A 23,464-nucleotide genomic window follows, 5' to 3' on the forward strand; every position below is an offset into this window, starting at 1 on the left:
TCACAGTTCAAAGTTGAGAGAGAGAGAGAGAGAGAGAGAGAGAGAGAGAGAGAGTGGCAGCAGCAGCAGCATGACAACTGAAGAAGGAGATGCAGTTCATGTGAATGTGATCCCACTGCCTGGGTTCAGATTCCACCCCAGTGATGAGTCGCTGGTCAGCTACTACTTGAAGAACAAGATACAGGGCACCGACTCCCATTTCCGCTACGTCATCCCTGAAATCGATGTCTGCAAGTACGAGCCCTGGGAAATTCCTGGTAAACCCACTAATCTGTCTCACTTTTTCTTCACTAGCCATTTCTTATTTCTGGTGGATTCTGATGCTGTTTATTTAAATTTGTTATATTGTTGCGGTTTCATTTTTCATTTCAGAATTGAATTGGGTTGGTTTCTTTTTTGTTTTTGTTTTTTTAGTAATTCCAGTGCTCTGTTTATATTGATGATCTTGTTGTATGCATAAATTCCAGTGCCCACTGCCCTCCCTTAGTATAATTGAGAGTAGTAAAATCGCTTGTACCTCAAGAATTGAAGTGGGTTGGTTTCAATTTTAATTTATTGTTTTGTGTTTTATCAAAAACAAAAAAAAATTTGCTTTTTGTTTTCGATTTAATTTCCCTTTAAAGAGCCAACCCATATCTCTTTCCTATGGTATGATATTGTTGCACACAAAAATTTATGATCGTGTTTCAGTGTTTCTTTTTCTTCTTCAAGAGTTGGACGGGTTGGTTTCAAATTTTGAACATTTTGTTTTGTTGTTGGATTTTAGCATTCTTCCCAGAAGTTCATGAGAAGGAATGGTTCTTCTTCAGCCCGCCCAAATACAAGGACATCGACAAGACTCGCCGAAACAGGGCCACGGATCAAGGCTTTTACAAGAGCACAGGAGACGAGCGGGAGATCAGGGCTGAAGAATCCCAAGCAGTGATTGGGAAGAAGAGGTTTCTGACTTTCCACGAAGGTCGTGGGCTGAAAGCAAAGAAGACCGATTGGGTAATCCATGAGTTTACAGAAATTGAGGCGGGTTCCTTTGTCATCTGCCTCCTGAAGAACAGGTCACCTACTTATAAGAAGCCGAAGAGTGATCCAATCTGCGGCAAATTAGCTGATTCAGGTGCTAACTCGAAAGACAATCAAGCTGCTGTATGTGATGTGATTCCAAAGCCAGTGGAACATCTGGGATACAAAGGGCGAGGAGATGTTAATAGCTCTGAGTCTCCAGATGGTTCTCATCTTATAGACAGTAATAACATTTTGAGCTTTGATGATGAAACTGGTGATGGGAAATTCCCGGATTTGCATGATCCAGCTGCATCTGCTAGGTTTCTAGGGGTAAGATAATCATATACTATACATTTTTTTTTTTTGGTATGGACTCGCAAAGCCTGCTAAAATTTAACACCTGCTTGTTTGTGATTCTTAATCCACCAGTTGCTTGCTGAGAATGAAGAAATTCTGAATTCACCACCTCAAACACCGCATCAGACACCACAAGATTACCTTTCCTCTACATTCCTATTATCAGGAAACATACAGCTGGGAGCTGTTCTGCAAGCCAATGGCACTAGTGATGATTGTAATACAATACAATACAATGGCACTAGTGATGATTCTCATCTTATAGACAGTAATAACATTTTGAGCTTTGATGATAAAACTGGTGATGGTAAATTCCCGGATTTGGACGATCCAGCTGCATCTGCTAGGTTTCTAGAGGTAAGATAATCATATACTATACATATTTTTTTTTTTGTATGGACTCGCAAAGCCTGTTAAAATTTAACAACTGCTTGTTTGTGATTCTTAATCCACCAGTTGCTTGCTGAGAATGAAGAAATTCTGAATTCACCACCTCAAACACTGCACCAGACACCACAAGATTACCTTTCCTCTACATTCCTATCATCAGGAAACATACAGCTGGGAGCTGTTCTGCAAGCCAATGGCACTAGTGATGATTGTAATACAATACAATCACCATTTGAAGATAATAATAATTATTCTACTGATAAGAATGATATTTCAACCTGTGATGAAGGTGAACCTCATAGCTTCACCTTCGAAAATAAAGCTGCAGATGATATGTCTCAAGAGGTGAGAATAAACATGCTTATTTGAATACTCTAATATCAACTTTAATAAAACAAAAGTTTATTAAAACTTAACCTTCTTATTTGTGATTTTTAATCCTGTTAGCCATAAAGGGACATGAATGTATTTCAATTACATGTTGCACGACAGTCACCAATATACACAAAACTCAAAAATTTTATGGATGCCAATATTTTTTATGATGAATGCATAAAATGGCAGCCTCAAATTGGAGATGAATATTCGCATGTTAATTGCAAAAATAATATTTCAACCAATGATAAAAATGAGCCGGTTAGCTACAATGCATTTGATTTGAAAAATCAATATACAGAAAGCATGATTCTGGAGGTCGGAATAATCATGCTTGAACATTACTTTTGACACCAACTTGTATATGAAAAACTTAACAGTCGCTGGTTTGTGATTCTTAATCTTGCAGGCATGTGTTCAACCAGAAAAATATCTAGGAGGCATTCTGCATGCCGATATTTGTGACAACGGCTACAACAATTGGCAACCTACATGTTGGGATAAAGATTCTTCTCTGAAGAATATTTCAACCAATGTTAAGGATAAACAATTTAGCAGCATCGCTTTTAATTTTGAAAATCAAACTACGAATAAAAGGAAGAGGTAGCTGGGAGCAATTGAAAACATTCTTTCAATTTGCCGAAAATAACACCCCGAAGTCGTTAATCAAGTCCTCCACGGAATGACGATTCAACCAAGCCTTAGTTCTCGCCTTATTGGCAATGCTTATATTTGTCCTGCAGTTGTTGGTGCATGGTTGCTGGAGTCTCTATCAGTCTACATATTATTGATAATTAAGATGTGATTTTGTGTATAATTAGATTGATTATCAAACTATATGGTTGTAGTTTAAGATCTTAAACCTTTCTATAAGTATATCCTTGTGTATTGTTTATCAGAACCTCTTAATATTGAATGAAATTTTGTGTATTGTTTTCTCTTTCCATATGTATATATGAGTTCTGTACCCAATAATGTTACATGTTATCTATGTCACACCCAACTAGGGAGAAAAAAAAAGAATATTCAGCTGCAATTAAGCGTCCATTGTTTCGGCGTTCCATGTGCAGCTGCAAAATCAAACAAACCATTGTTCCATTTAAATGATTTGTCAAGTATTACAAGAGTTTGTAATTAAGAGATTACTTAATCACTTAGTATTACAATCTAGTGGTATTTAAGAGATATTGGTTTGATTCTTGTCAAAGACGAATTTGAACCACATTATTATGGCTAACCCATTGTGAGACTTAGCTCACTCCTCCACTCCTTTAGTGTAGATAAATATCGTTTGTTCAAAAAAAAAAAAAAAAAAAAAAGAGATTACTTAATCTTGATTGTAAATTTGCTCCTTGTGTTTTAGTAGTTGTTCTATTTGGGTCTTTAAACCTTTTTTTAAAACCAAATTGGTCCCCTAAGTTTGAAAAATGTGGTAAAATGAGGACATTTCATTACAACCTAAAAAATGGTTTAGGTTCTCAATGGTTTCCATTGGTTCTTATTCGGCCATTTAGGGAATTTACTATTTTTTATGTTAGTGTAAATTATCTCCAGAGCAAATTATTGGTCCTTAGAAAATTACACATTTCGTATCTCTATAATTGTGTAATTTGTTGATTGATAAATAAAATCTCATTATCGTTTCTTGTCAAAAATAATAAAAGGTGTGTGCAATTCAATTCAAACAGTTTTTGGTTGTAATGAAAAACAAGTGGTAGATTGTTTTGTTTAGATAGGACCTTATTCTTTAGCCCATTACACTAGGCGTATAAGCTCTCTTATACCAAGTGTTGTTGATTAGAGTTGTAATAAGACTTGTATTTTTTTTTCTTGAACATATGATATAATCTATACTATGGAAGGGACGTGGGTTTAACCTTATAATGAGCTAATAATAATGTGGTTCAAATTCACCTTTGACGAGAATCAAACCTAAGATATCTTACTTACAAGTGACAAAGAATATCACTAGCCTGTAGTACTAAGTGGTTATAACTTGTAATTAAATTCATGTAAAATTAATCGTATCCAAGTTACAGTGTACTATCCTCTTGTCACCCAAGTTAAAATTTAGGCTTAAATGTCAAAATGGTCATTGTGTTATAGCCATATGGCCGATTTAGTCCTTATGTTTAGTCTTATTGTTTGTCTCTTTTAGCCAATTAAAGACATTTTAGTCAGTCTCTTTTAAAAATTCATAAGAAACATTATATGAGATATAATTATATTTTATCTGTACATAAAAATGCAAATCAATGAGAAATAACACATATAAGAGATAAAACTTCCAATCAGAAAAATAATTAGGTTGTGACATAGAAAGGAGAGAAGGTAATGTTAGGGAGGAGGTCGGTGAATTGAGAGGGAGAATAAAATTTTTTTTTTCATTTTTAAATATTTTAAATCAAATATATAATTTTGTAAATAAGTTTATAATAATTTATATATATATATAATAATTTTTATTTTTATACAGAAATTAAATGGAAATGTTCTTAATTGGCTAACAAAGATAAACACAATGACTAAATTGGCCAAATTGAAAACACAAAGACTAAATTAACCCATGACTAAAACACAGGGATCATTTTAACATTTAAGCCTAAAATTTATCACACTGTAATTTTAACTGTAATTTAAATTAGATTACTATTTGGTTTATTTCAAACGGTTGAATGTTGAATGAGGTATTTTGTGTTTTTTTTTTTCGTTTTACTTTTTTTTTTTTCAATCTTTTTTCTAACGGTAAGTAGCACTCATTGGTATAGTAAGATTGAAATAAAAGTTTTAAAAAAGTATGAAAATTAAATATAACAACTAAACTATCTATAACACTTAATACTACGTAGCATTAATATTATGGTGTTACTTTTGAACTATGGTAAATGTTTCATCCTATTTTTGTCATTAGATTATTGGTGTCGGGTACTTCAATGTCATGGCTGCTAATGTAGTAGACCAAATGAAAAAAATGAATCAATGAATGTGGCAAAGGAGAATTCGAATCTAAGATTTAATTTTAGGAATGATTAGACTAAGAGTTAGATTGTCACATGAATAACTTAATTTGAAATATTTTAGGTTGCGGTCGTTAGCAGTGTCACGTAAATTATTCAAGCTACAAATTTCTTACCAAATGGCAGTATAAAATTTTTATGGTAGTCTAACCAATATAAAGTCTAGACCATTCTCAAATTGTTCTATAAAAAATACTAGTCTAATGAAATTCATCTCTATTTTGTTGGATGATTCAAACTTGCATTCTGAAAAGTCATTATGAATTGTAGTATTGTAAGTGATTTTTACTCTCAATCATAAAGGAAGTTGAGGTTCTGTGTAAAACTTAGATGGACCCCACTAGTCTAAGTGAGAAAATAGCATTTCAAAATTACATCTCTTCTATTAGAATAAAACTCGCATTTACATTTCGAAAATGTAAAACAAGATATAAATTTGGCTTTACATTTCAAATATAAGTTTCAACATTGAAAATGCTCTTATAAACACATATGAACTATTATTTCATCGATGTAAAATTCGTATAACAGTCAGAATAAGATCCACTTTAGCATACCATTTGTGGAAATCTTTTAAATTATACACGTGTGCAACTATTAGATCAGCTAAATATAAAATCGAATATGTACCTTGAACTACGTTCTTGTGACTCCATATAAACATGCAATGATGATAACGTAGTGACGTAATGCTCTGCCTTCACAACCAAGGAACAATTAGGAAAAGTTTTCGAAAAAAAAAAAAGGAACAATTAGGAAGATAAAATTTCTAAATTAAATTTTGTAAGTCAGATGATATAGTTGTTGACGATTAAATTATTACAAGTGTTGATTAACGTACTTATTTTTCATTGTTGACACATCATTTAATTTAAAACTTTATTCTCTCTAGTATTACTCTTATTTTGAGTGAGCAAAACTTTACAACTTCTACACCAGAGAATCTAAAATGTTGGTGATTTAATAGATATATGTTTCTCACAATAAAAATATAAGAATTACTAGCCGGGATTGCTAGCACACGTTGCCCTTTTATCCCACTCTCAAAACAAGATAGGACCAATATCATTAAAAACAAAAAAATACAAAAAAATGGTTAAGAAAGGAAAGGGATCTTCTTCATATCCCTTTCATTAAATCTATCAATCAGTTAAATCGAATCCTTAAAACAAGATATCTCTTTAAAAATTATAATAACTTTAACCGTTCAATTAAATTTTAAAAATTCAAATTAATTAATTGGCTAAATTTAAGGGAAGAGATCCTTTTCCGTCAAGAAGAACTCAAAATGGCAGAACACTTAAATCGATGACGAGACCCACTTCTTAAAAATGCCATAAAATAAAATAAAAATTAGCATGGCGAGCTCAAACGTCAACATCAAGGGAATAGTTTGACACTTTGACTCCACTGTCTTATCATGCTTTAAACTTCACTACCCATTAGTCATGTTTTATATCCTCGTTCAAGGACCTGGCTTCTCTGCCTTTCCATTTTTCATACACTTCTATTCCCTTTAATTTGTGTGGTCACTGTAACAGTCTGTCCCCAATTATTATGCTTTTTATAATTTTAAAAAGTGAATTTACAAAAATGCCCTTTGAGGCAAAGTGTTGACTTTTGTTGACTACCGTGTCGTGTCACGTAAGGTTCATTTTCTTAGTGTATTCTCGTACAACTCGTCACTACGAAGGCGTGGGCACAAACGGAATGCAATTTGGAGTTATAATGAAGGAGTTATTAACGTTTAAAGTGAGGGCATTTTAGTAAATTGGTTAATATCTAGCAAATTCCAGATTTTTGGAGCAAAATCTGGGATGCCACGTGTGTGGCCCACATTAAAAGGAACAAATGATGGTTGGTGCAAATGGAGTATAAATGAGAGAAAGGAGGGAGGAACCGGACTAATCAGAAAAGGAGAGATGAGAGGCTAACCAATCATAGAAGAGAGAAATGAGGGAAAGGAGGGTAGGGAGAAGGAGAGAACTGGCCAAACTCGGTTTCTCCACCCGACCCGCCAACTTAATCGGCTCATATCTCCTTCGTACGAACTCTGTTTTGGGTGATCTTGGTGTCCATGGAAAGCCCTTGACGAGCCCTACATCTCTATAGTGTTAGATTTCCAAATCCATTACCCAAATTCACAAATCGAAGCCACAAACCCACGGGGGCATCCGGTGGTTTTAACCTTTTTTCGATGACTCCGGCGAGTTTCACCATCGATGATCACCACCAAAAGGCTCCTCTCAACCCCAGGAGCAAGGACCAAGCTTTGGTGGGGGCATCGGAGTTCATTTTTGTGGCGAATCAACAACTACCCAATTTTAAGGGTTTCCGGCGGGTTTTCATGAAATTGAGGCTTTTCCTAGAAAAATTGGCCTTAGTCACAAGTATGAAAGTTTCTCCACTCACTGAGATCTTCATTTCTGTGAAGTTTGAGAATTTTTAAAAATAGTTGAATTTTCCGATGAGTTCGGGTGGCCGATTGCCACCTGTGGCGGCGCGTGGGCTGAGACATTCCTTGACCATCCTAGGCTAAATTTGAGTACCCTGATTCCATTGGTGAAGTCCGATTGATGATATTCCGTCATTTGAACGTAGTTCCATTAAGGTCAGCCGCTTGATTATTATAATAATCGACAATCCGACCGTTGGATTGTCACCTAACTTTGATACGTTATAATACGTAATATTTGAGGATGATAAAAAATTACGGATTGGGAATCCAACATATGAATCTTCCCGAATAGGATATGTAAGTTATATGTTATATTGATAAGAATTCTAAGACATGATTTGATAATTGTTCTAGGCGCCGATCGTTCGTGACGCCTTGATGTTTGTGCTAGGGAGTTGTAGTGCAGACTCCAGGTGAGTGGACTTTTTGGTTTTCTATATATACGTATATATGTTTCCCATTTTTCCCATAAATGGTTTTAAATGGAATTTTGTTTAAAATGTCATGTCATGGTTGCTTTACATTTTAGCCTATGCATTAGTATAGCTTTGCATAATGTTGCATGATGCTGCGAAGCCCAGGTAAGTTACAGGTGAGTACATTATGATGTTAGTGGTTGTGATGTATATGGATATGCTTGGATGCATTTGGTACTCATTATCCTGCACCCCTGTGTTAGTGCTCCACCCGAGGCCAGGGCCAGCCTTCATGTGATCGTTCACCTCCCACACCATACGCTCACCTTGGATCCAAGGCAGGTGTCAGCCTGTCGTACATACCACATTAGGTGGTTCTGACTCGTAGGTGACTTGTGATACTTTGCACAGCCTTCACGTGATCGTAGCACTTAAGCGTATTTATTTACATCTAGCTTGTCGTACAGACCATATTAGGTGGTTTCGACTTGTGTGCAGGAATTGGTTAGTGAGCTATAGGTTCAGCCGTACAGGTCACGCTAGGTGACTCCGGTTGGCATATCATTTTACATTGATTTATTTCACTTGGCTTACTTATTTCATCGCTGAGATACTTGACATGACATATACATGGTTTTCACTACTTGAGTATAATTTCTATATACATATGTATTATTAGTTTCTAGGAAATTATACGGGTTTTACAGCTAGGGGTATAACGTTTTCAAAAGGTTTTTATTAAAAACTTTATTTTCAGGTCCAGTCGCCCTTATTTTTGCACCCCTCCAGGTTTTAGCTGTTGAAAGTTTGTATCAACGAGGATTTGTGGCGAATCTCAGTATAGGTGGCTACCTCTGAGGGTATGATCCATACCCACACTACTGTACTTTACTTATGCTCTGACATTGCATGTGAAACGGGCTTGTACCCGCTCGCAGTGCACTCTGGTCCTTAGGCACTTTTAGGTTTAAATTTAATCACATTTTAAACATCACCATACTTCATGGCTTCGTCACCTTCCAGGTGTCGGCCAGCACATCTCGATTCGAAGTCCTAGTGGACATTTCGGGTCTGGATGTGTTAGTCGCGGTTAAGTCACGTTAACATTTTATATCATTATTGTTTTTTGTCTTATTATCTCTATAAAAAAATCAATATAAAATGTTGACGTGGCTTAACCGTGACTGCACAAAATAGGAGGGGATGTGAGTGTATGGGAACTGGGAGGGCAGAGAAGCTGGGTCCCTTATTCAAATCATCTCCAACCGAAGGAGGACCAGATGGCTCGTTTTAATCCTCTGATCCATCAAAAAATATTTTAATAAATAATGCAGGGTTATATTTCTTACTATCTTCAACCCAAAATTGCAACGCATACTTTTCTCCTATTTTCTTGCATCCAAAGTGGCATGAACTCTCATTTTTGTTTCAAAGTCTTTTAACTTTAAAAGGCTTTATCACATTATCTTCATTCACTTTTAATAAATAACATTCTTTTGAAACTTCTTAAATTTTATGTGTAAATTGTAGACATTTGTGTTTCAGAAGGTGATGGAGACTTCAAAATAGGTTCTTCATCCCATGTTTTTAAAATCATATTGTGATTCTTTTTCTTGCATATCTTGCAAAGCCACTATGTATTTTCTAACAAATTTTTTCAAGGTAGTTTTCTTGTTCACATATTTATCGAAAAAAGAATTTTATGCTTTCAGAATGTTGAGTTGTAGACATTCTAGCAAAAAAGGTGTCTCTTATATAAGTAGGCACCCATTATAAACGTCTTCAAGTATAGATTTAAGTCATTAATCATGTTCAAGCTCAAATGTTTCAATCATATCCAATCATTTGTTCTCTTCACTTGTTCAAGAATTGTAAATGCAATTATCGAATACATGCTCATAAAGTTTTCATGTTTCTTAATCACTTCTCCAATCTTTTTTATAAGCAAAGTCGTGAATTTAGAAATACCTAAGCAATGGGTAACTTCATGGCTTTGTCTTAGTTAGTTAGTATAGCAGCTAGAGGTTTCCGCTCATTGCTCTAACCTATGTTTTGATTAACTAAACAATGCACATCCAAGTATTGTGGACTAAAAATGGTTATTCACGCCACCAAATGGAGCAAATGTTATCTTGTATTTATTTGTGATGTATGTAGTATCAAAGGAAACCATGTCTCCAAAAGTCTATGGTCTTCACGACCTTTTACATAACCCAAATTTTTTTTTTTTCAAGCATCGATATTCATCTACATTCATTGCATAAAAGAAATTGAGATTCTCTTCCTGCATATGCATAAAATGCTCAAGCATTGTTGTATCATCCGCTGATGCTAGTTCTAAACGTCTCTTTTTATTGAAATAATTTTGCTCAGAAAACTGTTTGAATTGAATTGCACTCATCATTTATTTTTATTTTTTTATGAAGGACTCCCCGTATCAATTAAAGTGCTCTAGCATTCTGAGTTTTTCATGATCACTTTTATTATTTTTATTGGTTTTTAATAATGTGGGTCCCAGGTTGTTTTTGAGTATGGGATGGAAGCGCATCGTGCCTAGCTATTCTCGCTAGACAGCCTAGACTTGCTTTACTAGCGAGTCTGGCTAGGAATTCCTAAAAAAAATTGGAGGAAAGAGAAATGCTGCAAGACTCGTCTAGGCGAGTCCGTCCAAACTCGCTAGGCGTGTGTAACTAAGCTGCCATACTAAATGTTGAGTCTGGTCCCACTGTTAATCCAATAATAAAAAATAAGAATAACTGAAGAAAAATATTTAAAAATTTTGAATTTTAACGATAAAAATAAAATAAAAGGTAAAATAAATAATACCAGGTTTGACATTTTAGTGTAAAAATGTAGTTTTTCGTTAAAGTGAACAGTATCACAGACTTTTCGTTAAAATTTCTTAAAAAATAAGACCATTAAATTTATTTATTTATTTTTGTTGCAAGTTGAAGAAGAAAGAGATAATATTATTTTCAATTGCATATTTTGTTTCTTCCTCTCTCATAAAATTGTTTGTTTTTCTATGGCCATTTTCAGGACTTAATTATAAACTTGCACCTTGAGTTTAGTAGTTGTTCAATTTGGGTCTCTAAACCTTTTTCTGAACCAAATCGGTCCCCTAAAATGTTGTAAATGTGGGACAATTCATTACAACCTAATAAATGGTTTAGGTTCCCAACGGTTTCCATCGGTTCTTATTTATGTGGTGATAGCCATACAGGAATAGGAAATTTACTATTTTTGTATGTCTGTTTAAAGTATATTGGGATTAAATTATTGGTTTGAGAAAATTTACACATTTGACATTGCTGTAATTATATAATTTGTTGGTTGATAAATAAAGCCTCGAATAAATGATGTGTGCAATTCAATTCAAACAGTTTTCTGATTGTTATAAAAAAAGAGGTGGCAGATTGTCTTGTTTTGATGGGACCTTATTCTTCAGCGTATTATGCCCAACGTTTAAACCTTCTTATACCTCTTAATGTTGTTGTTTAAACTCAGAGTCTCCAGATGGTTCTTGTTCTATAAACTGGAATGACATTTTGACCATTTTTTATGGTGATGATGAAACTGGTAGCCGGAAGGTCTCGGATGGTGAGGTGAGATAATCATACGCTTTTTCTGCATATTTTTTGTATGTACTTGCGCCTGCTAAAATTTAACACCTGCTTGTTTGTGTTTCTTAATCCACCAGTTGTGTTCTGCGTTGGGAGAGATTCCGAATTCAACCTCTCAGCTGCCGCAACCGCCGCAGCTGCTGCAGACACCAGAACCACATCAGCCACCGCATCCACATCAAACACAGGATCACTACCCCTCCACACATCAGCCACCTGAGTATATTATTTCAACCAATGATCCCAATGAAACCAGTTAGCAAACCTAATGGTGTTCAAGATCTAGCTACGGATGAAATCATTCCAGAGGTAAGAACCAGTCTCTGAATGTTGTATCCTTCATTTTCCAATATGGAGCACAAAAATTACATCAAAACTCAACATTTTCTCGTTATGTTTCTAAATCCAGGATTGTTTTCATCCAGATGAATTTATGTGTCTGCCGTTTGATCCGTCACAGGATTACTTGCTGCCGTCACCAATGAACACGGAACTGGGAGATGTGTGCATCCCAATAACTGTATTGGATGCACTGATGAGTTGCGATCTCTAGATATATGGAGATTTAAACACTTTTCCCATTAGGTTCTTGATTTATCATTGTCGACCAGGATTAGTAATTAGTATCCTGGAAGAAACAACATACCCTACTTTTGGTGACTCTAATCTACCATGAGTCACAAGCACGAGTCTAAGATAGCAACAGTAACATAGATTTAGTTGGTATTAGTTACTCTAGAATAGCTAGTGAACAAGAAGATTTAGTTATCAGAAACAGCAATATGGGACTTGTAAACCCCAAGAACTCTAGTAGAACTCTAGCAAGAGTACACCCTTATCTGCATTTCAGGAACTGTAGGCATTAGAAACTTCTTTTCCTAGTTCTGGTGGATATGTCCAGGACAACCGATGTAGGTTACCTAAGCCTATTCTTGTCCTTTTTGGACGTTTTTAAGCATTCCCTAGTTTTAGAAACTTCAAAGCGTGTGAGGTGAACCTGTTAGTTCAAAGTAACAGCAGCAAAACCAGTATTTGAGATTTCAACTGGAAATCTTTCCTACAAGGAGTCTAGATGAAGCAAAGATGTCTCTCAGAAGCAGTTGTTTGGAGACCGCGACTCTCCTGTCAACCGAACTACAAATAATCCCCAGCAAAATTGTCTGTTAATATTGTACTGTCTTCATCAAAAGTCATATACCTCAACGAGATCGTCTTCAATCATCATTCATTCGTGTCTATCCACTGGAAGTTGCTCCGAGAGAATCCGACTGCAAAGCTGTATCACAACACAAGGTAAGCAATCAAAGCTAAAATTGTTAATAAAAGCTCATGTATTGACACTTTGGGAAGGCTATTTTCTGTTTTCAATCAACTTAATTTGATTTCTTTTAACTCTATTTCCGGGTCAGGGAAGCTGCAGAGTTGCATTGCTCTTCATTGGCCCCGGAAGAAAACAAAAACCGAGTCTTTGAAGCATACAGTTTTGAAGCAGGCATCTATAGGGTTCTTTCTTTGAAGCATCTCCTTAAAACCACTTATCAAGTCTCCCCGATGGGGAATGGTAGTGTTACTTCGATACCAAGTTCTAGTTCTAGCCTCATACTCAGGCTTTCGTTCCACAGTCGTTTATTCTGGAAATGGCGTTATACAAGATCTGCTGCAACATGGCTGCTGGAGTCCCAAATATATTACAATAACCAGACACTAAATGGTGATGTCCTGGTTGTTGGTATTGAAATTTGAGGTTCCATCCCTAATGGAGTAGCAATTACAATCATTATCAAAATTTGATGATTATGATTGGTATAATCCGTTGATAACCTTCAGAATTAAACACCCATCTTATGTAAATATTGCTTTAATTATTTTCCCTGTATCATCTCAAGCACTATTTGGATGCGACTTTACCAGAAATCAAAGAAGTTGCATACTTTAAGGCCCCATCATCCGTCACTCCATAGACATCCGGTAAAGTCTAGCTCATGACTACAAAGAAGAGCTTATTGGGAGGTAACCCAAGTTTTCCTAATTTTCCTTTTGTTTTCGCTGTTTTTCATTTTATTTTTTTGTTGGAGTCAGTTTTAATTTCTTTCATGCTTTCAGGAACAGTGGTCTGCAACGATTCAAGTTTGGGGGAGTACATTAGGCCAAATCCAACCAATGGCTGGCCAGAGGGCTCGTTTTAGCCCTTTGACCCTCCAAGATCCTCTAAGATATTAATATTATAATGAACAGTATATGGCTATATTTACCTCCGTCTCCAACTGAGGGCCAGAGGACCAGAGAGCTCGTTTTAGCCCTATCACAAAAAACCGTCTCCAACCGAGGACCATAGAGCCAAACATAATTTATTATTTAAAAACTACAACTTAAATGTTGTTAAATGTTTTTTTTAACAAATATGAAAAACTACAAATGTTTTCTCTATCCGTGGTAAGAGTGAATCCCTTTCGGTATCCTCACTTGATCTAACCTAAGAACTTGATCAAAATAAGACTTTGGACCGGAAGTTAAAAACTACAAATTTTGTAAAATAAAAATTATAGAAAAAAAATAGAATTTAAAAAAAAATATATTAAAAATAGAAGTTATAGGAAAATTTTCATAAATAAAAAATAATAATAAAATTGTAAAAAAAAAAAAATCAAATCATTCATGTTGGTTAAAACTGACAGGATTTCCATTTTTTTTTGCCAGCCCTCCAGCCTTTTCCGATTCCGTGGGACCCTCTCAGATTCCACACCCATCTGGCCTAGCCCTCGGTTGGAGATGGTTTTCTGCCCTTTGGCCCTCTGGACCCTTCGGTTGGAGATGACCTTACAAGGCATCCTAATAGCATCGTCGGTTTCCCAACAACATCACCGATTTCCTAAACGATTTTGGGTTTGGTGCTCCCCTGTCGAGTGCATAGACGGCCGCCAAGGCCGCTTTTTAGAACATTGAAAAATAGTATCTCAAATTTACATTTTTTCCATTGAAGTAAAACTTACATTTACATTTTGAAAATGTAAAACAAGATATAGATGCAGCGTTACATTTTAAATAGAAGTGTTCGCATTGAAGATGCTCTTATAAATATATGTAACTCATTCTTTATTCGGCGTAAGATTCATACTATTAATATTGATACAGTCTGAGAATAAATTCCACTTAAACATAACACGTAAGTGTTGAAATCTTCTAAATTGTACACGTCTGCAAATTCAACATTTGTTATACCTTGGTCAACATTCTTGTCACTCCACATGGACATGCTCAGCAGACGTAGTGACGTAATGCTCTGCCTTCACAAACAAGGAACAATTGTGAGCAGGGCTTTCGAACTTTTATTAGAGTCCAGAATGTTCTTGAGTTCTCTCGATTTTGTTTTCCTCCGAAAAAATATTGGAGAAAATTAGTAAAGCTGAACCTATGGGAGGTGGCAAATAAGAATCATGAGATTCCCGTATGAGGATCTCTCTACGAGGATCCTAGAGATCTTCACATTCTATTCGTTTATTGTATATTGTGCAGTTATATTTCATTAGGTACTATTTATGTTTAATTTTAAATGAAAAAATTCAAAATAATTTCTGATCGCATAATAAACAATGAACAGATGAAATGTGATGATTCGAATAAGATTTAAATCCAGATTCTCACTACACAACAAAATAAAATAAATAAATTAATTAACGCCCAAAGGACGTTGATGGGATCCACTATTTGTGACTAAGGTAAAACTTGTATCGGAAGCTCACGACTTGATTAAATTTGCACCTTTGAGTTTTTTGTAGTTGTTCTATCTGGGTCTTTAACCCCTTTTTTGACCAAATTGGTCCCTAACTTTAGGAAAATGTGGTAAAATGAGGACAAATCGAAGAGATTTTTCAATATGCCGGAAACACGGTAGGTACATCATATCATAATACAATTAGTTGAAAATGACAAAATTACCCTTGAGGAACACCGGAACTTCTACGTGCGAGCAGTGGACAATCATCTCTCAATCAAGTTAAAAGTGCCCAAAATAGGTATTTATTTAAAACCTATTTCATCCATCCTCATCAAATCTTCTCCACAAGGTAACCCCTAAATTATTCTTTTCTAATTTTATTAATTAGCTCATTAATTGATTTGTTACCTAATGAATTTATTAATTAGCTAACAAATCATGAATCTCACCCAAAAAACCATCCAAGTGGCCGGTCCTCTACCTCCAAAAGGGGCCGGCCACACCCTATATAAACCATCTCATTTTCTTCAAAACTAAATTCCAATTCTCTTGCAAAATTCTCTAAATTCTCCAAACATTTTTTTTTTCTCAAAATTCTAATTTTGGCATCGGAGGTTCTTCGGCCAAAGCCCCCCCAACCCTATTCATCGTGAGCGCGTGAGGCTCTTGGCCTTGATCTAAGGTGTTATTTGTTTTGTAGGTGCAATTTTGTTGAGGAAGAAGAAGATGGAAATTTAAATCCACAACAACATTTTGTTGCAAGGCTTATTAGGAACTTTTATAATCCCTTCAAACGTTTCAAGGAACGAAAAGAGGGAAGTTTTTCCCATAACAAAAGAGAAGCATATTCTCCGTAGTTTTGCAATTAGAGTTGAGTGATTCCTCCTACGTTGATGACTGACATTCACGATTAGCAACGTTAAGTTATTTTGATGCCCTTGGTCAAGTGATCAGGCTATCGTTTGATCTCATCATTTTTGCCTATTTGTTAAGTGTTGGGCTCAAAAATGGAAGAGGCATCGAGCGTAAAAAATAATTTTAATTAACCCAGTTATAAAATACAAATATAATGGGTGTGGAGGAGACAACTCCGACGGCATATAAAATATGATGGACACAAATCAACTCAAAGCACAAAGGTCCATGAACTCGCCATTTTTTTTTTTTTTTCAAACGATGAACTCGCCATCTCAAATTATTGGACTTGTACCACTACAAATTTTCGTTAAATATCCAATTAATTAAAAAGGTACAAAATCGCTCTAAAATTAAAACGGCACAAAGTCAAACTCAAATGGCAAAAAGCCTCACCAAAATCCACTTTGATTGGTTTGATCCCACAAAAGATACATAGGTAGTCTAGTATTAGATTCTAGACACAACCACAACCAAATTTACCCTAAACACTTCAAGCATCATATCTAAATGGCCATCCAAATTTCATTGAACTACGAGTCGACTTGATTCTCCTAAAAAAGGATACGTAGGCAAGCTAGAAAATCAAACATGACATTTCTTCGTAATTTTAATCAAAGAGTGTTTTCTCTTGTGGCACATTACAAAAGATTGTAATTAAAACATTACTTAATCATGAATGGGTCCAAACTTAAATAATAAAACCTTCTTTTTTTTCGAGTAACGGTGAAATTGTGTTAGAAGAAATTTGTTCCTAAATTACAAGTTTCTATCAACACTCTCTCTAGACATGTAAATTTCGGTAAAAATAAATGTTCACCAATACATTAAATTTTAGTATGTGAGGACTCACGTGGCATGCGAGGATGGACGATATTTGATGGAAATTGATATTTGATTTTAATTTAAATTAACAAATTAATTAATGAATTAATTTAAATAAAATCAAAATGCTAAATTGAGAAGATTGATTTGTTTGATTTTTTAATTTAATTTTTATTTGATTAAATCAAATATTAATTGAAGGAGTAAAATCACAAATCACAAACAAAGACACAAATGAGGCCCCAGTTAATTCGTAGGTAAAACTTGGAAAGTCTATAAATAGGAGGCTTCAGGACAAAGAAAGGGTCTAGAAATCATTTTCACGCCCGGACATTAAAGCTTTGAAACTCTGAATCTCTCAAGCAATTACCAAATTCCCAAATACTCAAAAGAATTTAGAAAGCCATCTACGTTCTTCATCAAAACCTGTGAAGAATCATCAAGCACCACACGTGCCGATTCTTCCCTTGCCACAAGCCAAATCCTTGAGGCAATAGTTCATCTAAGATCAAGTCATTGCGACCATTGAATCAACAACCCCTACATACACATTTTACATGTTTAGAGATCGAATCAGAGGATTCAATTAAAGAGATTGTAACCCTACAAATTCATTAATACAAATATTATTTGGACATGTGTTCTTATTTCATTTGTCACAGGATTTTGTGTGTACAATCTCAAACTAATTATTCTTCAGCATTTTCCTGGTACAACGTTCAACACATTTATGATCCTTGAATTTGATCCAACAATTTTCGAACCCTCAATTTATGCCAATAAATCAATTCAAAAATTAAATATACGTGGTTACTAAATTGACGTGCTACTCAAGAAAAATGAATGGTCATCATCAGGGAAAGAAAAAAATGGTGCAAGCTTGAATGTTGGCTTTTCAATCTCCAATTACAAGGTGAGATTCCTCATAAGAAAAGAAACAAAAATTACAAATTACAAAGTGAAAAAGACTTGATCCACACTCAAAGCTATTACCGCAACGTCTATAAATTTCACAGATGAGGATTATCTTTGGATTTTTTTTATGAAGAATTCGGGAATCATTTTTTTATGTTTGTTAATCGTATATCGTGCGGTTAATTTTCATCAGATACTATTTCTGTTTGATTTTAAAAAAAAATTTCAAAATAAAATTTTATTGTAGAATAACAGATAAACAAACACAATAAAGTAATTCTCAAAATTCTTACAAAGAAAAATCCGATAATCCTATTCCAAATTGGACATCTATAATACCTTAATCAACATTATTGTGACTCCACATGGACATGCACGGTCGACGTAGTGACATCATGCTCTGCCTTTGAGCAAGGCTTTCCAAACTTCCATGTATCAAATTCCAGAATGTTCTTGAGTTCTCTCGATTTTATCATTCCCACTACATGCCAGAATAAAATTAACTAAAAATTAACGCGTTAAAGCTAGAACTTGTAATCGAAGCTCGAGACTTAATTATAAATTTGCACCTTGAGTTTTGGTAGTTGTTACATTTAGGTCTTTAAACCTTTTTTTTTTTTGTTTTTGGGACCAAATGTGTCACGTAACTTTTAAAAATGTGGAAAAATGATGACAATTCATAGAATCTCTAACTAATTGTATTATGACATCTAATGTCTTAAACTTTGTTCTCAAGACTCTGAAAAAATTTCTCGACAATTCATTATAACTTTATAATGGTTTAGGTTCTCAATGGTTTTCTTTGGTTCTTATTCATGTGGTGCTGCCCATATAGGAGATTTATTGTTTTTTATGTCTGTGTAAATTATCTCCAGTTTAAATTATTAGTTCTTAAAAAATTTATACATTTGGCTTGTAATTGTATAATTTGTTGGTTGATTAATTAAATCTTTCTACCGATTCTTGGTTGTGTGCAATTCAATTTAGACGGTTTCCGATTGTAATGAAAATCAAGTGGTAGATTTTCTTGTTTAGATAGGAACCTTATTCTTCAGCCCACTACACTAGCATAGAAACTCTCATATCCTTGTTAGTGCTGTAGCTTAGAATAGTAATATAACTTACAATTAAATTCGTGTAAAATTAACCGTAGCCAAAGTAGCTAGGGGAGTATACTCTTTTCTCATCACCCAAGTTAAAATTTATCACACGGTAATTTGAATTAGATAAAAATATTATTGTGAAAAGAAATAGTTGGAAGACCAAAATGAAAGAAACCCCAAAAGTGTAGGGCGCAAAAGATGAACTTACTCCTCAAGCTCAAAGACTTGGAAAATATACTGGTCAATACAAAAATCCAGTGCTTTGGGTCTTTGATGAGTGTATAAATACAACTTCACTGAAATGCTGCTTCCCCACACAATCCAAAACACTGATCAAGAATCACAGTTCAAAAGTTGTGTGTGTGTGAGAGAGAGAGAGAGAGAGAGAGTGATGAGCAGTGGCAGTAGCAGCAGCAACATGACAACTGAAGAAGGAGATGCAGTTCATGTGAATGTGAACCTACTACCTGGGTTCAGATTCTGCCCCACTGATAAGTTGCTGGTTTGCTACTACTTGAAGAACAAGATACAGGGCACCGACTCCCATTTCCGCTCCGTCATCCCTGAGATCGATGTCTGCAAGTACGAACCCTGGGATATTCCTGGTAAACCCTTTAATCTTTTTCACTTTTTCTTCACTAGCCATTCCTTATTTCTGGTGGATTCTGATGTTGTTTATTTAAATTTATTATATTGTTTCGATTTTTCGGTTTTTTTTTTTTTTCATTTCAGAATTGAATTTGGTTGGTTTCGATTTTCATTTTTTTGTAGTAATTCTAGTGCTCTGTTTCTATCTATTGACGATCTTGTTGTATGCATAAATTCATGAGGTGTGTTGGTTTCAATTTTAATATATTGTTTTGTGTTTTATCAAAAAAAAAATAATTAAATTTGATTTGTGTTGATCTCGATTTAATTTCCCTTTAAAGAGCCAACCCATATCTCTTTCCTATTGTATAATATTGTTGCACACAAAAATTTATGATCGTGTCAGTCTTTGTGTTTTTTTTGTTCTTCAAGAGTTGGATGGATTGGTTTCAAATTTTGAACATTATGTTTTGTTGTTGGATTTTAGCATTCTTCCCAGAAGTTCATGAGAAGGAATGGTTCTTCTTCAGCCGGCCCAAATACAAGGACATCAACAAGACTCGCCGCGACCGGACCACGCATCAAGGCTTTTACAAGAGCACAGGAGGCGAGCGGGAGATCCGCGCTGAAGAATCCCAATCTGTGATTGGGAAGAAGAGGTTTCTGACATTCCACGAAGGTCGTGCACGTGGGCCGAAAGCAAAGAAGACCGATTGGGTAATCCATGAGTTTACTGAAATTGAGGTGGGTTCCTTTGTCCTCTGCCTCCTGAAGAACAGGTCGCCTAGTTATAAGAAGCCGAAGGGTGATCCAATCTACGGCAAATTAGCTGATTCAGGTGCTAACTCGGAAGACAATCAAGCTGCTGGAAGTGATGTAATTTCAGAGCCAGTGGAACATCTGGGATACAAAGAGCGAGGAGATGTAAATAGCTCTGAGTCTCCAGATGGTTCTTGTCTTATAGACTGTAATAACATTTTGAGCTTTGATGATGATGATGATGAAACTGGTGACAGGAAATTCCCGGATTTGGATGATCCAGCTGTATCCGCTAGGTTTCTAGAGGTAAGATAATCATATACTCTACATTTTTTTTGTATGGAATCGCAAACCCTGCTAAAATTTAACACCTGCTTGTTTGTGATTCTTAATCCACCAGTTGTGTGCTGAGATGGAAGAAATTCTGAATTCACCCCCTCAAATACCGCACCAGAAGCCACAAGATTACCCTTCCTCTACATTCCTATCATCTGGAAACATACAGCCGGGAGCTGTTCTGCAAGCCAATGGCACTAGTGATGATTGTAATACAATACAATCACCATTTGGAGATAATAATTATTCTTATACGGATAAGAATGATATTTCAACCTGTGATGAAGGTGAACCTCATAGTTTCACCGTGTTTGATTTCAAAAATAAAGTTGCAGATGATATTATGTCTGAAGAGGTGAGAATAAACATGCTTATTTGAATATTTGGAATATTAACTTTATTAATACAAAAGTTCATTAAAACTTAACCTTCTTATTTGTGATTTTTAATCCAGTTATGTGTTCAGCCACAAAAGGACATGGATCTACTACAGTTATATGTCACACAGCAGTCACCAACATACACAAAACTAGAAGATTTTATGGATGCCAATATTTTTTATGATGAATGCATAGAGTGGCAGCCTCAAATTGGAGATGAATATTCACATGTTAATTGCAAGAATAATATTTCAACCAATCATAAAAATGAGCCGGTTAGCTGCAATGCATTTGGTTTGGAAAATCAATATACAGATAACATGATTCTGGAGGTGAGAATAATCATGCTTGAACATTTTTTTTTGACATCTACTTCTTAATATTGAGCACAATATGTATATTAAAAACTCAACACTTGCTTGTTTGTGATTCTTAATCTTGCAGCCATGTGTTCAACCAGAAAAATATCTAGGAAGCGTTCTCCATGCCGATATTTGTGACAACGGCTACAACAATTGGCAACCTACATGTTGGGATAAAGATTCTTGTCTTACAGATAAGAAGAATATTTCAACCAATGATAAGGATAAACAATATAGGAGCATTGCTTCTAATTTTGATAATCAAGCTACGAATAAAAGGAAGAGGTAGCTAGCAGCAATTGAAAACATTCTTTCAATTTCCCAAAAATATCTGCCTGATGCCGTTCATCAAGTCCTCCACGTAATAACATTTCAACTAAGCCGTAGTTCTCGTCTTAATGGCAATGCTTCTATTTGTCCTGCAGTTGTTGTTGCATGGTTGCTGGAGTCTCTATCAGTCTACATATTATCGATACTTAAGATGTGATTTTGTGTATAATTGGAATGATTATCAAAATATATGGTTGTAGTTTAAGATCTTAAACCTTTCTATATATAAGTATATCCTTGTGTATTGTTTATCAGAACCTCTTAATATTGAATGGAATTTTTCCTATTCTTTTCTCTTTCTATATGCATATATGAGTTCTGTACCAACATTGTTAATTGTTTACATGTTATCTATGTTACACCCAACTAGGGAGAAAAAGAAAGGATATTCGACTGCAATTAGGCGTCCATTGTTTCGGCATTCCATATGCAGCTGCAAAATCAAACAAACCATCGTTCCCTTTAAATGATGTCTTCGTAATTTTAATCAAAAGGTGTTTTTTTTTTTAATCAAGAGATTGTAAGTAAGGGATTACTTAACCACTTAGTATTACGATTTAGTAGTATTCCTCTTTACTTCTAAGTAAGATATCTTAAGTTTGATCTTCACCAAAAACAAATTTGAATCACATTATTATGGCTAGCCCATTATGAGACTTAGCTCACTCCCCTACCTCTTAGTATAGATAATATCGTTTGTTCAACAAAAAAAAAAAAAAATATATATATATATATATATATTAAGAGATTACTTAATCTTGATCGTAAATTTGCTCCTTGTGTTTTAGTAGTTCTATTTGGGTCTTTAAACCCGTTTTTTTAACCAAATTGGTCCCCTAAGTTTGAAACATGTGGTAAAATGAGGACAATTCATTACAACCTAATAAATGGTTTAGGTTCTCAATGGTTTCCATTGGTTCTTATTCGGCCGTTTAGGAAATTTACTATTTTTTATGTTTGTGTAAATTATCTTGAGAGCAAATTATTGGTCCTTAGAAAATTACACGTTTGGTATCTCTATAATTGTGTAATTTGTCAGTTGGTAAATAAAATCTCGTTATCGTTTCTTGTCAAAAATAATAAAAGGTGCGTGCAATTCAATTCAAACGGTTTTTTGTTGTAAAGAAAACAACTGGTAGATTGTCCTGTTTAGATAGGACCTTATTCTTCAACCCATTACGCCAAGCGTATAAGCTCTCCTATACTCAAGGCTCTAAAAGACGCTAGGTGCTAGTCGGGTGGCGGATTGGGGCCTAAGCAGGCGCCTAGGCAGACTAGATGGATTTAAGTAAATTTATTATATTTCGTGTAAATAAGTGTCTGCTTATACTTTAAATATATATAATTTCATTATAAACTATAAAATAGAATGACATATGTATTATAAAGTATTAGAACATAATGAAAATATGGGGAACAAGGATATAATGTGTGTTCATTTAAGTATGCAACAAGTGTAACATCCCACATCGCCCAAGGGAGTGGATCCTATAAGCCTTACATGTATATTCACATCTCTACTTAGCACGAGGCCTTTTGGGAGCTCACTGGCTTCAGGTTCCATCGGAATTCTGAAGTTAAGCGAGTTGGGGGCGAGAGCA

The 23,464-nt window shown here is 34.9% G+C and overlaps 2 protein-coding genes across 2 annotated transcripts; both read left to right on the forward strand.

Annotated features, from left to right (window-relative positions):
• Window positions 1-3,380, forward strand: LOC137720154 (NAC domain-containing protein 101-like). Its single transcript, XM_068459166.1, has 5 exons — window positions 1-257; window positions 767-1,329; window positions 1,429-1,713; window positions 1,813-2,091; window positions 2,531-3,380. Exons 1-5 carry the CDS (start codon window positions 71-73, stop codon window positions 2,726-2,728), a joined length of 1,512 nt encoding a protein of 503 aa, XP_068315267.1. The 5' UTR covers window positions 1-70; the 3' UTR covers window positions 2,729-3,380.
• Window positions 3,381-19,442: 16,062 nt separating this feature from the next.
• On the forward strand, window positions 19,443-22,165 carry LOC137721405 (NAC domain-containing protein 22-like). The gene is made up of 4 exons (XM_068460500.1): window positions 19,443-19,713; window positions 20,184-20,761; window positions 20,856-21,503; window positions 21,616-22,165. Exons 1-3 carry the CDS (start codon window positions 19,500-19,502, stop codon window positions 21,168-21,170), a joined length of 1,107 nt encoding a protein of 368 aa, XP_068316601.1. The 5' UTR covers window positions 19,443-19,499; the 3' UTR covers window positions 21,171-21,503; window positions 21,616-22,165.
• The last annotated feature ends 1,299 nt before the right edge of the window (window positions 22,166-23,464 follow it).

Source organism: Pyrus communis, chromosome 16, assembly GCF_963583255.1.
Source record: "Pyrus communis chromosome 16, drPyrComm1.1, whole genome shotgun sequence".
Taxonomy (NCBI): Eukaryota; Viridiplantae; Streptophyta; class Magnoliopsida; order Rosales; family Rosaceae; genus Pyrus; species Pyrus communis.

Bases quoted from the DNA above. Each gene is read 5' to 3' on its own strand.
- LOC137720154 (XM_068459166.1), top strand. From the start codon at position 71: ATGACAACTGAAGAAGGAGATGCAGTTCATGTGAATGTGATCCCACTG. The intron at 1,330-1,428 runs GTAAGATAATCA...TTAATCCACCAG, and splicing joins CATCTGCTAGGTTTCTAGGG to TTGCTTGCTGAGAATGAAGA. The intron at 2,092-2,530 runs GTGAGAATAAAC...TTAATCTTGCAG, and splicing joins CAGATGATATGTCTCAAGAG to GCATGTGTTCAACCAGAAAA.
- LOC137721405 (XM_068460500.1), top strand. From the start codon at position 19,500: ATGAGCAGTGGCAGTAGCAGCAGCAACATGACAACTGAAGAAGGAGAT. The intron at 19,714-20,183 runs GTAAACCCTTTA...GTTGGATTTTAG, and splicing joins CGAACCCTGGGATATTCCTG to CATTCTTCCCAGAAGTTCAT. The intron at 20,762-20,855 runs GTAAGATAATCA...TTAATCCACCAG, and splicing joins TATCCGCTAGGTTTCTAGAG to TTGTGTGCTGAGATGGAAGA.